Raw genomic sequence first — 16,118 nt, 5'->3', positions numbered from 1 at the left:
GCTGCTTTGTCTCAAGGAATCATTAATAAAAGATATTAAGCACACTTTAAATGGAATCTTCTCCTTTGTCCCTGACATGCCCAAATCCATTCTCTTACACAACACTGCCAATGCCCTGACCTGTAGCTGGGTCTCCAAGAGACACTTAAACGTATTAAAGAACATTTTCCCACATGTCTGCAAATGCTTTAAATGGCCAGAATTTACATAGTGGAAAAATTTCACAGATTTCACACCCAGTTTTGAATACTCTTTACAGGATCTCAAATGCACTTTTTAAGCTCTTAAAATCACACGGGAGCATTGATTCTGAGTACCAAATCACAGAAGGAAGCTGAAGAAAAGCATTAATGCATGTGAGACAGTGCAAAGGACTGAATGTGAAAATTCATTGGTGCAAACAGACTTGAAAAAGGGAACACTAAACAGCAGTGCCTCATAAGTACAGGTATCAGTCTGTGCAGATGTATTTTTGAGACACTTTGACAATTGTTATCAACTTACTACAATCTTACTTGCACCTCTTGTGAGTTTGCACAGTTCATGTCTTCATTCAATCTCTGATACAGCCAGTGTGAAGACATTTGCAGACTAATGGGAAATTGTTCATGTTAGGGAGCAGTGGCTCTACCTCCAAATTTAGTGGGAATGCTATTTTGATTATGCTTCTTTGCCACACTTAATATAATTTTAGGCTGTCAATGGTTACATGTCATTTCCCTTTGACGTGGATTTTTAACCTTTTTATTAAAGACTTGCAGACCTGATGGAAGAACACCAAGAAGAGTTAGCAACAATAGAGTCTATTGACTCAGGAGCTGTCTACACTTTAGCTCTGAAGACTCATATTGGAATGTCTGTGCAAACATTCAGATACTTTGCTGGATGGTGTGACAAAATTCAGGCAAGTGAATATGTAAAAGAAATGATCAATGGCAGTGCTTCTCCACACTCCTTTTTTGTTTTTATTCTTCTGAAACAGTGCCAAAAAGGAAAAAGTAAGGAATCAAAAACTAAAGCAAAATTAGAATTTTGCCTAGAATGGGTCTCCCTGTCAATACAAAAGGATAGTCCACCTCCAGCTGGAGAATAAGGATTTAGAATGTGGCTCTAAATAGCTAAGGAATCAGCTAAGGTGACACAGTGGATATATTTGCTTGGTCAGCTCTTGATTATTCATGGGACAGAATGTCAGAATGTCACTGTGCTCATCATGCAGGTAAGTGCAGAGGCTCGTGCTTTGCTACTCACCAAGGCTGGTGAGTTTGCTTGATGGCCACACATTATAGAGCATTTCCTCCAGTATCTTTAAGACCAATGAAGAATATAATCCGGCTTTTTTTTGTTCATCAGACCCTCGCTTTATGTTCTCCCATACTTTTTTTATCCATGCTGTTATTTCATCCAGCTGACAATCAGGACTTGATTACAATATCCACAGTAGGGAATCATACATTAGAAGCATCTGCGACTCTTTCCCTGATGCAAAAATTCTTGCGGTTTTGAAGCCTATTCTGCAGCTTTCTGAAACATACTTACATGGCAAATATATTTGTAAGAAAAATTATAAATCAGGATGAAGATTTGTCTATCCTCTGTCTTTTAGGGTGCTACAATTCCAATTAACCAGGCCCGGCCAAACCATAATCTAACATTCACCAAGAAAGAGCCAATTGGGTGAGTATCACTTTTTCTTCTTAGTGACAACCTTGACATGCAGAAAATCCATTGAAAAGCTGACATCAAATATGTAATCTTTCCCTGTTTTTCCTTACTTGAAGTGTCTGTGCAATTATTATCCCCTGGAATTACCCACTGATGATGCTTGCATGGAAGAGCGCAGCATGCTTGGCTGCAGGCAACACCCTTGTACTCAAACCAGCTCAGGTGAGAGCAAAAAGAAAAATGCAGATGGCCCAGATGCCCCTGTTCAGGCAAAACAATTCAGGCAACATAGCAGATTTCACCCCTAGGTTGATCTGTCAAAGGTTGACTGTGTCATATTTTTGAAAGAGCTTTTGCAATAATACAAGTTGCCATGGTGGTACAAAGAATTGATTGACTCCAATTCTGCTCTGGTGCTAATCTCATTTTCAAGAATTAATTATTTTCACAAGAAGCCACTACTTCTAATTTGCCAATACTTAAGAAGGTGAATATTGTATCAAAACTATAATGTATTGAATGTAAAAGGTATCATCATGTTATTTTGATTAAAATAGGAGACCTAATCTAAATGTTTCTACTTAGGTCACACCTCTGACTTCCTTGAAGTTTGCGGAACTCTCAGCTAAAGCTGGATTTCCCAAGGGTGTTATAAATATCCTTCCTGGTTCAGGTAAAAACTTCAACTCATCATTTTTCTAGGAGAGGTCATGCTAAAACTGGTGAACTTCTTCACCTTTGTGAAGATCTATTACATAGGTATGTTCATAGGTACTAGGTTTGCATATTTTCATGCAGTTATTCCACATGTTTGTGGAAGAGAGTTGGACAAATCTGGCTTTAGTTAGTTGTAGGAGCTGTCAGCCCACACCCTTTACAAGTTCCCACAATTGATACAAACATTCTGGAAAAGAATGTATTGAAGAGAAACATGTTTCACTTGATTATAAAGCTTCATTTTTTTTCTCCTAATTTTATCATATATGATTGTGAGACCTAGAGCAAGCTGGTAAAACGCATATTCATAGTCCACACTGTGTTTGCTGCCTGATGTCACGATTTTCCTCCTTCCCCTAAAGGAAGAAAGTGACAATGTAATTATATGGGGCAGGCTTGGTTACAAATTAGATTATTCCACCTACAGTGGAACATTCAGAAGCTCTTTAGTCCAGACAGATGTAAGAATTTGGAGACACTAATGGGCTCCAAGTTTTTTGTAGTCCTAGGAATAAAGCTGCAAATATAAATAAGGATGTGATACTATATTTGATTTGTGGTGTAGGCTCCTTCTGTGTTACAATGCTGCTGCTGGAGTAGTAAAGATTGTCTTACAATTACACTGCTTTCCTCACCCTGATAGGTGGCTTGGTGGGACAGCACCTCTCTGAACATCCAGATGTTCGCAAAGTTGGATTCACTGGTTCAACACCAACTGGTAAACAGATCATGAAGAGGTACTCTCAATAAAAGATTAATATATAAACCCTGCTTAGTCTGGTTCTGAAGTGTCTTGCTAGATATATTGTGCACATAGCAGTAATGAAAAAACCTAACTACATATGGTCATTTACCACTATGTAGAATTCTACAAAGTCACTACGGGACAATAGAGGTTTATACATTTTCACTAGTTATGATTCAAAGGAAATAATGGAAAAATAAATTAAAAATTTGGTTTATATTACTATTTTGGATTTATATGACTATAGTTATTTTTTACAGTGCAGCTGCTAACCTGAAGAAAGTTTCTCTTGAACTTGGTGGCAAATCACCCTTGATCATATTCAGTGACTGTGAACTTGACAGAGCTGTAAAAATGGTAATGTTACTTTGAAGTAAAATTTATTCAAAGTCTTTGTGGTACATCTTCACAGTATTGCAATATTCATCTTGAATTGCCAAAAAAATACCAGGGATCCTTTGCATGAAAATTTCTTTATGCCAGCAAAATTTAACTGTTAATTCTGTCCCAAAAATACAGTACTACAAGAAATATACATTAGAAATTACAGCAAAACAAAAAATAGAACTCCCTATTACAACTATGTAGTTGTTAGTTCATCAATCAATCAATCAATCACCAATTATAAATCATAATAATTAATTTTCCCTACCAGCCATATTGTGTTCAAAGTTCATAAATAAGATGTCACACTGGTGATATCCTTTTACATAAAGCATTAAACTGATGGGGTCACAAACACTGTATGCAACCTAAGGGAACAGAATGGAAGGGAGACTGAATAAAATGCCTATAAATATTAATGCTTTTTTCCTGATCAGGGTATGGGAGCAGTCTATTTCAACAAAGGAGAAAACTGCATTGCAGCTGGCAGGCTGTTTGTGGAAGAATCAATTCATGATGAGTTTGTTAGAAAAGTGGTAAGATATTCAAGGACTAAATATGTTTTACTGTGACAGAAGAATCCACTAGTTTTATAGACACTTTTGTTTCTTGTTTTCAGTTGCTTAATTTCTCATTATTGCATATGATAGTGCTGCTTCTCAGGATCCTCTTATAGGGTTAAAAGGAAGCACTGAAGGAAGATAATTGCAACAATAATGCATAGATAAGTGACAGTTAAATAGATATTATACCTTCAGTGATAGTTCATATTTGACTAGGTAAATAAGATTACAAATGATTACTGAACTCAGGTCAATGCAATTGAAGAAGGCTTCTGTAAAGTTAAAGGAATATTGGAAGCATAGATAGAATAATAGAAAAGTCACTTAAAGGTCATTAAAAATCTAACAGTCACCATTCTGTGCTACTGGAGAATTCATTTATTTTGCTTAATGTCCTGGTTTAGGGCAAATTTAGGAGAAAACCTCCAGTGGGGCTTCCCCCCCCGGGAAGCAAACTCACGTGGCTCTTTTCCCCCACCCCCCAACCGGTTCGGGAAGAGATTTCTCCGAGAGAAGTGGAGAAAACCTGTTTATTTCACAGGCACAGCACCACCCAGCACAAAAATGAATGATATCAAATAACAAAACCTCTCGCCCTTCAGAAGAGATGACAAACTTCAGAGGGTCTCTTTCCTGTGGGTGTTTGCTCTGTTATCAGTCCCTCTGGCGCTGGAAAATGCTGCTGCCCAGGCTGGGCTCCCGGTAGTCCACGGGTGCAAGCTCCCGGTGCTCCCCCGAGTCCCCAGTCCAAAGCAGGTTCGATTTGTTTCAGAAAAGGGAAAGAAAACAGTCCAGGAAGACCTCTCTGCTCCGGCTAGTTGGAAAGCCAAGGCGATCTGTGTCTTGTTGTCTGTCTGTGCTGTAGTCAAAACTCCCGATGTGAGGGGAGCAAGTACAGTCTCTGATAACAGACTCGGTGCTTCTTTTCCACTCACTTTTAGTCTCAGATGGAATTTTAAGAATATAAAACCTGTCTCTGGGTTAGGTGGACGAATGGGGATACAATTTAACATCATAATCAACCCAGGACACTTAAGAACAGGAAATCACCGTCTTAAGTAATTTACCATTGGTAAAAGTTAACATTTTGAGTGTCTATCTTACTAGCAGAAGAGAATATACACATGAACAAAACATCAGAAACTTCCAGAAGTAATTAGAGATTATGAAACCAAAAAAAAAAAAAAAAAAAAAAGCCTCACTTTAAAAAGGGAGAAGCATTATATCTAAGAATCCAGTAATTTCTTAGATGCAATCTTCATAGCACCAAAAAACTGCAATATTGCTGTGTTATGTAACTTCATTTTAATTGGGTAACCCATAGGTTGAAGAAATAAAAAAGATGAAAATTGGTGATCCACTTGACAGATCCACAGATCATGGTCCGCAAAATCACAAGGCACATTTGGAAAAGCTGCTACAATACTGTGAAACTGGAGTAAAAGAAGGAGCCACGCTAGTGTATGGAGGAAGACAAGTACATAGACCAGGTAAAATACTTTCCAGAGTTATTTACAACTTTTACACTTTATTCAAGTGCTGTGATGATTGTCTCAGCTGTATTTTGTGGAGTTGCAGTATCATGGGAACAGTACACAGTACCAGGTAAGCCCACAGAGCTTTCAAGTCTAATATTATGAGAAGCTGTGCAAACAAAGTACGAGATCTTTATTCAGATCTTACAATCTATCTTCTTGTTGGGTAGCAAGAGAAACAGTGGCCTCTGTGACTTGCTGTAACCTTGTCTTCCTGCTGTCAGAGTACAGGGTCTTGCCCCAAGGAGTCACCTGGGCTGTGGCATGCAGACCTTCCAGCCTGGCAGGAAACAGCATGTTGTCTCTGATCAATGCAGGCCATTCTTTTACCCTTTTGCCTGCCATTTCTCTTGAAGTGCGTGCATTTCCATTCATATGTCATTCATATCTATTTTCTATTTCAAGTTGCAAGTTATTTATGACCTCAAAGTATGGGACAGAAATAGCCTGGACAACGGCAAATCCTTAAGTGCTTTTACCATGCTCAAATGCTGCTCCATCCTGTCTCTAGGTTTCTTCATGGAACCCACTGTCTTCACAGATGTTGAAGACCATATGTATATTGCCCAGGAAGAATCCTTTGGTCCTGTGATGGTCATCTCTAAATTTAAAAATGGGTATGTGCTCCTCTGGTTACCATTAGAAACTATTTTCCCATTTTCACCCTAAGTGAAGAAGTGACAGCATACACAGTATTTTGTTAAATCTGAATACCTAGCAGTATGCAGTGAAATGTGTTAGTGAAGTTTGTGTGGTAATTGCAACAGCTTGATCAAATTACAAATTGTGTATTTTTCCCAGCGGAATTACTTATTCTTCCTGTTAGAAGTCTGCAGTGTTGTGTATTGTGTAACACTGGCACATTACTGTTGCAAATGAAAATTCCTCTGTATATTTAATAAACTGTCCCTCTATTGGGAACGACGAGAAGAACGACACAGACTCTCTTGGGAGTCGAACTGGAGAATTTCTCTCGGTTTATTACCTCAGGTCTTTTTTATAGACCGATACGTGAAAAGTACAGAAAAGTAAAACTCTTATTGGTTAGTAAACTAACACATCACCATCATTGGTCAGTGGGGTTCACCACCCCTCGACCTTCTCTTGCAAGAAAACAAGGAACAAACAGCACCTGCAAGGCTGTTTTCTATCTCTGAGGATTGTTTAATTCCTCCTTATGAAAGGTCACTTTCTCAGGCAAGACTGAGAAAGTCATGTGGCCTGCAATTTCCACAGGCACTGTGCTGCCTGCTTCAGAGTTAGCATCCATAGTAAACTGTCATTTCTAATATCTTTCATTCCAGATCGTAAGAATTATTTAACATACAGATGAGATTAAAACCCCACATAGAAACTTCACATAATTATTTCCACCAGGTTTCATCTTCTGCAGTTTGATAATCAAGTTAAGAACCAGCCATGTAAATAACCCTTCACATCCATAAATTCTATAGTCTGAAGGGACTGTATTGAATCTTTTTAAAGTTTTAAACTACTATTGATTTTTGAAGCTGTATGGAAATGAGATACAGATAGAAAACAGCACTCTGGAAATGGCCTGAAATTTGTTTCTTGACAGCTGTTTAAATTCCAGCTTTTATTCTGCAGTAATTTGTAAAGCTGGACAAAATTTTAGCAAACTGATTCATCATCTGCTGCCATGCTGTCCTTTACAGGCATATTTGTATTGCTCTAATTCCCAAGTTGTACAGTAGCAACATTTCCCATGGCATTTCTCAGTGTAGATATTAACCTTTGAAATGTGAGGTTATGAGCTTCGCAAGCTTGAAGCAAGGGTGTGAGTTTCTGTGGATCTGCCAGATCGACACACAAATTTGTCCTTAATAAGACATCCTTAAAAAAGCTCACTCGAGAAGAAAGACCATGCGAAAAGTTGCTTCAGTGACAATGAAGGTGGAAGGTTGCTAACACTTGTTTAATTTACCAAGTTGTAAAAATTAAATAATTTCTTTCCCCCATAGGGACATTGATGGAGTATTGCGACGGGCAAATGCCACAGAATATGGCTTAGCTTCAGGAGTTTTCACAAAAGACATAAACAAAGCTCTCTACATCAGTGAAAAACTAGAAGCTGGGACAGTTTTTATTAACACGTACAACAAAACTGATGTGGCAGCACCATTTGGTGGATTTAAGCTGTCTGGCTTTGGGAAAGATTTAGGTAAGTTGTCTCCTTCCCTTGTTTCTTGTCTAAGAGTCCTAATCAGTGAAAGAAGTACTGTCTGGGTACAGTGTATCTAGTAAAAAATGAACTATGGGTGCACTTCCTGCATCTCCTACATTCCTCCAATTACAGTAATCCAATTCCTCTACTTCCCTAAATATTCCCACTTAATTCCTCCCATTCAGCTTTTCCTGTAAATTTGCTGAGTAACACAGAATATTCTTCTCCAACTGCTCTGAGAGCAGACAAATAAATTACAGCTTGTCCAGAGCTCTGTACAGGCTACAAAAGGCTGTCAAGTAAAAATGGTATTGGCCAAAATATTCTTTTCCTCAGAGAGAATGCTAATTTAGATTTCTTCTCTAAGTAAGAGCATGGGAAACTTTTTTATGCCTTAAAATGTCACCAAAATTTGCCAACACCCACAGAGAAAAATGCATAAAAAAATATTTTCTTTCCAAAACAATTTTTTAGAAAAGTGAAGTCACTCTGTCCAAAAAGCTTCACAAGTTTGGACAGATCAAGCTTCATGGCAGAGAAAAAAAGGAAAAACAAATTTTATTCACACAACAGATTTTTTTCTTTTGGAAGCTGCAAAGACTTTCCTGAAACCAAAATGAGTGATGGCATCAAGGAAAAAAAGATTACTGATTTTTACACAGCTTCTCTACCTATGACCTTTAATAGAGGAGAGGCAAAGTTCATAAATTCAGCTATGGGCCCCCAGTGGCCATCTAAGGACTGCTGCTGCTTGGGGAGCTGCTTATTAAATTCCAGTTCCTTTTTCTTACACATCTGTTGGGTCTGGCCTCTTGTCAAACCAGTTCTGTAAATCACAGTGGGAAGGTAATTAGTTTTCATTGTTCCTTAAGGACTCAAATATTGGCTAGAGCATTTCAAATTTTTTCTTAATAATAGTTATGTTCTGACTAACATAAAATTAATTTAGCTGCTGTTTAACAGTTCAATATTGTGCTTGTACAGGTGAAGAAGCTCTTCATGAATATCTCAGAACCAAAGCCATCACTGTGGAATATTAAAGTAGCTGCTTCACTTGAGAAACAGACTTTCAGCAAAGTTTGAATCTTGACGACTACACGAAGCACCTGATACCACACCTAGAATATGCTGTCTGCAGTGCTACAACCAAAAAAACAAAACAAAATACTCATTCTATGGATAAGTTTCTATAAATTAGGTCTAAATTTTAGTCTGATAGACAATGGCTTTTGGAAATCACCCTGAAGTTATTTAAATTATGTAGCAGCAACAGTTAGTAGCACAATTTCCCCCTAACCCCCCCTCCCCCTCCCCAAGAATATGGTTCAGTTTCTTTTTTTTAAATAGAACTGAAGAATAAGTTCTCACATACCTACTTCATATTTCTGTTACATGTTTACATGATCATTTTAAATCCTTAGTTATTAGTCTTCTAAAGCTGAACTAAAATATACTGATGATGCCATTTTTGCTATAAACCAGTTCAGGTTTTACAGTAGCAATTAAAACACTCTGCTCTGGTGACTTTTCAGCAGTACAGAAAACCTTTGTGCCATAAGAAGTAAATCAATGCAAGGAAGTGCACTTACTATGATCTTTGTATAGTAATACAGAGTTCAATATTGGTGTTAAACTATGCATATAAAGCTAAAGTTCCTGAAAATATTTTCTACCTTTTTGTTGATACAGAATGTGTGATCTGCCTGCAATTTGAAAGGTGGTTACATTAATGGATTAAAATCACTTTTTGTGTCTGTGCACATGGACTGTAATCACTGTTTCGTACTGCATGATTATTACTTTGTATTTCACTTTTGGGTTTTTTTTTAATCTGTGGGAAAACCCTTTGTAAAATGACCAAGGTCAGATGTTGGCTTTCAAACTTTTTTCAGGTTGGAAGAAATTTTCTATAGATTGAGACATTACTTAACTAAGCCTGTTAAGACTCCTTGCTCTTAGAATGCAAAAACACCCAAAGCTTTGACTATGGCTTTTGTGGGCTGCTATTTAAGGTAGCAGTCTGATTCTTTGATTCCCATCCTTCCACTTCACTAAAATATTCCATGGTGTAATCAGTAAATCATGTCTCCATCCTACATTTAGGCCACAATGTAAAAGAAAGACCAGAATTCTTGCTATTTCTTACCACAAATACTACAGAAACAGGTATTAAAACTAGAACTTTATGCACAGGATTCAAAATAAATTCTAAAAATAACTGCAGGTTTCAAGTCATGACATTAAGTTTAATATTTGAGCAAATACAGTATAGAAAATTTTACTTTATTGGTGTAGAAAATACAAAGTTCCTTTAAGAAACAATGATACCCAGGAGCATGACAGATACTTCTGAAATGCAAACTGATTTATGAAGTAAATGTAATGGCCCATACCATTGTATTTGATCAATCTGAGTTAATGTGTGAATGGGACACACTTTTATTGATTCTGGTTTCACAATTGTGTCAAGCCTACTTAAATACAGGCCAGCTGAAAATTCACCTTTACATCCTTCTGTCAGTGACAGCTGTTAACAAATGGAGATTATAAACATGGAAGGGGAACTGGGGGATGAAAAGTCTAGCTTAAAGCTATCACAACACCCGAGAGGCAGACTTGATGCTTTGAGTATGGTGGGTGTTTGCACCACAGCCACACACATTTCCCACATGGGCCTGTAACCTCCCTGTGCTGGTGTGGAGCGCAGTGCAGGCACACAGGGTAAGTAACCCTTTGCTGAACTCTCTGGTCATGGCTGTCCTTACCCAGGCTCAGCCACAGCTCCGGTGTTCAGCGCCATGAATGTAATGTAGGCATACCTTTGAGCTATTAAAGATCATGTTTAATATTGAAGAGAGTCCATAAACTCTTCACGGGACATGGAATATAAAAACAAAGCTTTCTTCCTAGTTAACTCTTTCTTGCCCTTGAAGAAAAACCTTCTATCTTCCTATAAAAAAAGGTCTTTCTTCAACAAAGCAACAGAAAAATAATTTTTAACTTTCAAGTGCCCCTTACTCTAGCTGTTTTCTTGGTGTAATCTACTATGAAGTGCATTTCCCTGTTATTTGATGAATCAAATCACACTTAATTCTTCTGAAATCCAGCTTTTCCCAGTCATGAGTGGATCCTGAAATCTCCACCATGTAAACTATAGCATTTCACAGGATCCTGAGAGATGCTACACTAGGAAACAAAGTGGTTTTAAGGGCCAACTCTTCAAAGCGAGAAAACATGATTTGGTTGGTTTGGGGTTTTTTTAAGTAAAATAAAATAGATTTACTCATTTGTTTTGCTGTCCAAAATTTCTATTTTGCCCTTTTCTCCCTTTTGTTTAGGAAACTTAATGTTGTCTACTGTCACTTCATCAGTTACAGAGTCATCTTCGTCAGATTCCGAGTCATCTTCTGAAGTCAGCAACTCTTCATCTGTATCAGAATCACTCAGCTCAACTACAGCCACATTCTGAAAATAGAGAGATCTTGGTTAACACATTATATATACTACATATATATATATATGTACACACACACACACACTACAGCACTTCTATCACTGGAGTAAAACATAAGGCAAACACATTAAACAGCCTACTACCACAAGAAAACTGTTATCACAATAAAAAAGACTTCTGGGTTTTCCTACAATTATGATAAATATCATGAAGATTCCTAAAGATTCAAATTTATATTGGCCTATAGCAAATCTAAGGCCATATTTATACCATTATCAAAGAAAGAACTGAGTCAACAGCTGAACTCAGATTGTCTAAATCAGGCATTTAAAGTGATGAGCAGCAGGCATCAAAACCACTTTTCAATTAAAAATTAAAATTAAATAATTTACTGCATAAGGTGTTGACAAATACACAAACATATGTAGGTGTGCATATACATATATATTAAAAAATAGTTCAGATTTTATAATGTAATAGTATTCAGGGCACTACAACTACTCTAAAACAGCAAGCAGTTTAAACCACCAGGATATTTTTGAAGGGATCTCATGTATTATTTATTTATTTATGAGGTATTTTTTAAAGGATCTCATATATCCATACACAGAGCCATAATCATAATTTCTGCTTAGCCAGAAGGCATTTGGCTGGGTCATGCAAATTTATCACCTTCATAATAATGTTTTCTTATATACGCATGTGGCTGCAGCACTTCAGTTAAAACCAGAAAAAAAAAATATATGTGACTGTAAATAAATAGACAAATACCAGTAACAAAGGACCACAAGAACACTAACTTTTCTAAACCCAAGATCTAGTCATTCCTGAAAATATGAACAGAGCAGAGCTGAAAGCCAGTTATTACTCTTACACTAAGCTTTCTGTTATTCCTTATTAGGCCTTATATTGCTCAGTTTCTAAACCAAATCACCCAGGAGACATTTAAAATAAAATTTGTGATTTCTGATACAGAGCTGTCATTTCAAAAGCATGTCTTATTCTGTTCTTAAACTACTTCATCCCCAGTGATTAAATTCTGCAAGTATGAAAACCAAGGCGTAAATTTCAACAAATAAGCATGTTCATTATATCTATGTTTTGAATTAGCAGATTCAAAGACTATGGTAAAGACTTCACAGAAAATGGTAAAGACTTCACTTTATCTATCATATTACTCATTCTAAGATCAGAGAGTTATTTTAATTCCATCTAGATTTATGTTAAAATAAAAAAAAAATATATTTACCATTTCTATAACTTTTTCTGTTTCACTGTCTAGATGTTCAATATCAAACTGATGAGCAGGTGCTGTTACCATTTTTCTTTTGAGCTCATCATTTGCCTGGGCCATCTGTGGTAAAAAGCTCTGTACTCGGTCCAAAACTGAAAAGAAACAAATATCACATATATTATATATATACATATAGATAAAGAGATGCTCATTAGTGTTCACACCTCAGAAATGAGCCTTTAAACAGATACTGCTTCAACTCTGATTTCCAGCTGTCTACAATAATTAAGTATAGACTGAAGGTCTCAAAGAAGATGGAAAAATTAGTTGTAGCAGATCTCATGATAGACTAATGAAAGGTCAATATAATTAACAAAAGAAACTCTGAAATTAAGATGGTGGGAGAGAGATGGAAGCTCCAGGTTGAAGTATCAAGCACTTATCCTCTACAGCTCAGTGAGACTTCACAGGAATTTTCAGGTAATCAATGGAATTAGGAGAATCACACTCATATCCCTTCCATGGAGGAAGGCAATATTTCCACCTCCAGAATTTCTTCAAATAAACTGCCCCACACATGCAGATGAGCCAAACACTGGTTTCTTTCTTTAAGAAGAGGTACTATTCCAGGGGAGCTCCACAGAAGTCTAACAGTAACAATCTACCTTTGAAACACTGTCATCTTTGTCAAATTATATCCAACAAAGAATTTGATGTAACAATCTTTTTAAAGTTCAACTCAATCACAAAACAAAAAATGAAATAATTTGACAGGAGACCTTTTTAAATTAAATGCTTTCATACAACCAATATATCACACAGAGAAGTTAATTCTAAAAAGAGATAAGAGGCCCAAGCAACAACTCCATACTAGGAAAGAACAATCTGTCCCTAAGACTTAGAGCTGTAACTCCTAATATTGCAAAATGTAATTTTGCAGCAGCAGCATTTACCTGACTCACCAGTGGGACATGGAACTGTAATGGGAGGAGGACCTTACACCTGTAGAAACTGAACACAAAAGCTTCTCCTCCTACCTTTTCAAGGAAAGCACTGAAGCAAAAGTTGTGTCACAAATGTTACTACTCCAGAGACAAGCTCCCCATTACTTACCATCACTCCTTGGCACCTTAACCGTCTGTAAAGTTGTGGCCTTCTTGCTGCTACACTTGGAATTAATCAGCAAAATGTCTTCCAGGCCTGCAAACAAACAAATGAGTATCGAAGCGCTTAAGCTGTCAAGTTCTCCGTAATTGTCATCTGCTTTTGCTGCTCTTGGGAGAAATACTGAGCTGCAGGGGTCAGGGGTCCCACCCTGCAGGTCAGTATTCACACACTCCTCAAGTTTAAGCTAAAGTTCCTTAAGCTGTTTTTGAGCCAGAGATTGATTAAGCGAGAGTCATAACACATAAAAAAACCTCTAATACCCCACAGCAAGGCATGGTGAGGTGGGAGCCGAGGCGTGCCACTCGCACTGATTTAAATCCCGGTGCCAATGACCTCCGCTAACAGTGGGCAGCAGCAGCGCCGTAAAACCCAAACCGTGTCGGCCAATTCGGCACCAATTATCCTCATTAATCCTTATGACCGCCAATGCAGCCATCCGCCTGAGTATCGTTACTTAAAGCGAAGCGTTCTGTCTTTTTCACTCCTTTCTCTGATCTCATAAAAACGTCGTTACGACTGACCATAGTTAAATGTGGATTTCCGCACTTATTTACTTCACATTACCCCTCCCCGGGAAAGCAGCTCTTCAATACAGGCACGACCTGTATTGATGCGACCACGAGTGGGTCACCAGCAGCCCGGCGGCGCGACGAGCACCTCCTTCGGGCTGCCTGGCCGAGCCGAGCCGAGCTGAACTGAGCCGAGCCGGCTGCAGGCCGTGCCGGACTCACCTGGCCGGTGCCGGACTCACTCACCTGGCCGGTGCCGGACTCACTCACCTGGCCGGTGCCGCACGTCCAGCAGCTCCCGGGAAGCCGCGGGCCCCGAAGCGCCGCCGGGCCCCGCCATGCGGCAGCCCTCACGGTACTGGAGCGGCCCGCGCGCTCGGCGGCTGCGCGCCCCCTGCCGGGCGGGAGGACCGCGGGCACTGCCGCCCGCTCCCGTGTGGGCCAGCGGGGCCAGCGCGCCGCGAAGATCGTCATGGATCGGTTCGGACCTTCCGAAACACAACAAGGGCAAACGCACGGAGGCCAGCCGTGTTGTCCTGCTCATCTGCTCACCCTGCTGAGGCACATCTGGAGTGCTTTGTCCAGTTCTGCGCTCCTCAGGACGAGAGGGACATGGCGGTCCCGGAGCAGGTCCAGCGGAGGCGACAACCACGATCAAGGAACTGAAACATCTCTGTAAGAGGAAAGGCTGAGGAAGCTGGAGGCCTGTTTAGCCCCGAGAAGAGATGAGACTGAGAGGAGATCTCGTCAATGTAGGTATGTAAAGAGAGGGTGACAAGAGGATGGAGCCAGGCTCTTTGTGATGGTGCCAAGCAACCGGACAAGAGGCAGATGATGACGCACAGGAAAGTTCCACCTGAACCTGAGGAAGAACTTCTTTACTGTGCAGTTGACCACACACTGGAACAGGTTGTGGAATCTCCTATACTGGAGATATTCAAGAACTGTTTGGACACAATTCTGTGCAAAGTGCTCAAAGACAACCCTGCTTAAGCAGGGAGGTTGGGCCAGATGATCCATTATTGTCCCTTCCAACCTGACTGATTCTGTGATTTGGCACAAAAAGTCCATCCCATCACCATGAAGTGCCATGAGCATGTGGAACCAAGCCACCAGCAGGTAACATCACCTGAACACCTGTCAGTGGCAGCTTGTCTCTCAAAACTCCCTCATTTTCATTTTCAGAATTTGGAAAATGAACCTGAAATTAAATATCATAGTCTGAGGGAGTTTTACTCATCCTTTGGAAAAGAAACTTACACAACCACCAAGTTCAGCAGACACTGGCCAACCTGTTATTCAGGATTTGCTCTGCAGTTTCTGTCCTTATGTGTCCCTATCTGTTCCGCAGTTTCTGTCTTTTCACATCTAGACAATGTGAAAGCTGCAAAAAGAAAACTGAATGGTTCATAAGAAATAAAATGGGAAGTCCAAGATGAAAATGAGAAAAAATAGTAATCAGGTAAGTGGTGTTTATAGGCCCTCATTACAAAGGACACGGGAAAAAACCCAACCACACAACCACCCAGATCCCAGCATCTTGGAACTAGCGTGAATAACAGGCAAACCTCTGCAAGGCCTCAAGCAAGAGACCACCCTGCTCTTTTCCTGACAGACTGTCCCAAACAAGTGCCTCTGCCACTTCCCCAGCCCACCCACAGTGCCAGGTGCATTCCACTGAATTTGCAACCTGGTTTGTACCTTTCTCCCTAAATGTGCTCCAGAATTTCCATTTCTCAGAAAAATCCCATTGCTAGCTTTAATGATTGAAAAATATTGAGGGCTGAGGTTTTTGCCTTGGGCCTCAAAAGTGAGTCTTTCTGAATTTGTACCCAGCCCAAAATAATAGTGTGTGAACCTCAAACAGTATATTTCATCCATGGGTATTATGTGATTTCCATGGAGGGTGGGGCATAGTGCTGTCAAGGAATCTGTAGTAGGGAGTTACGAAGTGATTGCC

General features: G+C 39.2%; 2 protein-coding genes across 2 annotated transcripts in view; one reads left to right on the top strand and one right to left on the bottom strand.

Annotated features, from left to right (window-relative positions):
• The window catches only part of LOC131573692 (mitochondrial 10-formyltetrahydrofolate dehydrogenase), a 29,705-nt gene extending 20,633 nt beyond the window's left edge, over window positions 1-9,072 (top strand). The window contains exons 13-23 of the mRNA XM_058827888.1: window positions 754-904; window positions 1,607-1,677; window positions 1,782-1,887; window positions 2,251-2,338; window positions 3,026-3,119; window positions 3,388-3,484; window positions 3,949-4,047; window positions 5,399-5,564; window positions 6,121-6,226; window positions 7,592-7,791; window positions 8,779-9,072. Of these exons, the coding sequence (XP_058683871.1) occupies window positions 754-904; window positions 1,607-1,677; window positions 1,782-1,887; window positions 2,251-2,338; window positions 3,026-3,119; window positions 3,388-3,484; window positions 3,949-4,047; window positions 5,399-5,564; window positions 6,121-6,226; window positions 7,592-7,791; window positions 8,779-8,834 (1,234 nt within the window). The 3' untranslated portion in view covers window positions 8,835-9,072. The remainder of the gene's footprint in view (window positions 1-753; window positions 905-1,606; window positions 1,678-1,781; window positions 1,888-2,250; window positions 2,339-3,025; window positions 3,120-3,387; window positions 3,485-3,948; window positions 4,048-5,398; window positions 5,565-6,120; window positions 6,227-7,591; window positions 7,792-8,778) is intronic.
• A 991-nt stretch (window positions 9,073-10,063) lies between these two features.
• On the bottom strand, window positions 10,064-14,527 carry LOC131573762 (NOP protein chaperone 1-like). The gene is made up of 4 exons (XM_058827992.1): window positions 14,429-14,527; window positions 13,596-13,682; window positions 12,498-12,634; window positions 10,064-11,259 (listed from the first exon to the last, which is right to left on the bottom strand). The coding sequence occupies exons 1-4, from the start codon at window positions 14,496-14,498 to the stop codon at window positions 11,074-11,076; spliced, it is 480 nt and encodes a 159-aa protein (XP_058683975.1). The 5' UTR covers window positions 14,499-14,527; the 3' UTR covers window positions 10,064-11,073.
• Between the last annotated feature and the right edge of the window lie 1,591 nt (window positions 14,528-16,118).

Source organism: Poecile atricapillus, chromosome Z, assembly GCF_030490865.1.
Source record: "Poecile atricapillus isolate bPoeAtr1 chromosome Z, bPoeAtr1.hap1, whole genome shotgun sequence".
NCBI lineage: Eukaryota > Metazoa > Chordata > Aves > Passeriformes > Paridae > Poecile > Poecile atricapillus.
This window is presented reverse-complemented; position numbering and strand designations above follow the sequence as displayed.

Excerpts from the sequence above, each read along its gene's own strand:
- LOC131573762 (XM_058827992.1), bottom strand. The coding sequence starts at position 14,498 with ATGGCGGGGCCCGGCGGCGCTTCGGGGCCCGCGGCTTCCCGGGAGCTG. Across the intron at positions 12,635-13,595 it reads TAAGGTGCCAAGGAGTGATG|TTTTGGACCGAGTACAGAGC; the intron begins GTAAGTAATGGG and ends GTTTCTTTTCAG. Across the intron at positions 11,260-12,497 it reads CAGAAAAAGTTATAGAAATG|AATGTGGCTGTAGTTGAGCT; the intron begins GTAAATATATTT and ends CTCTATTTTCAG.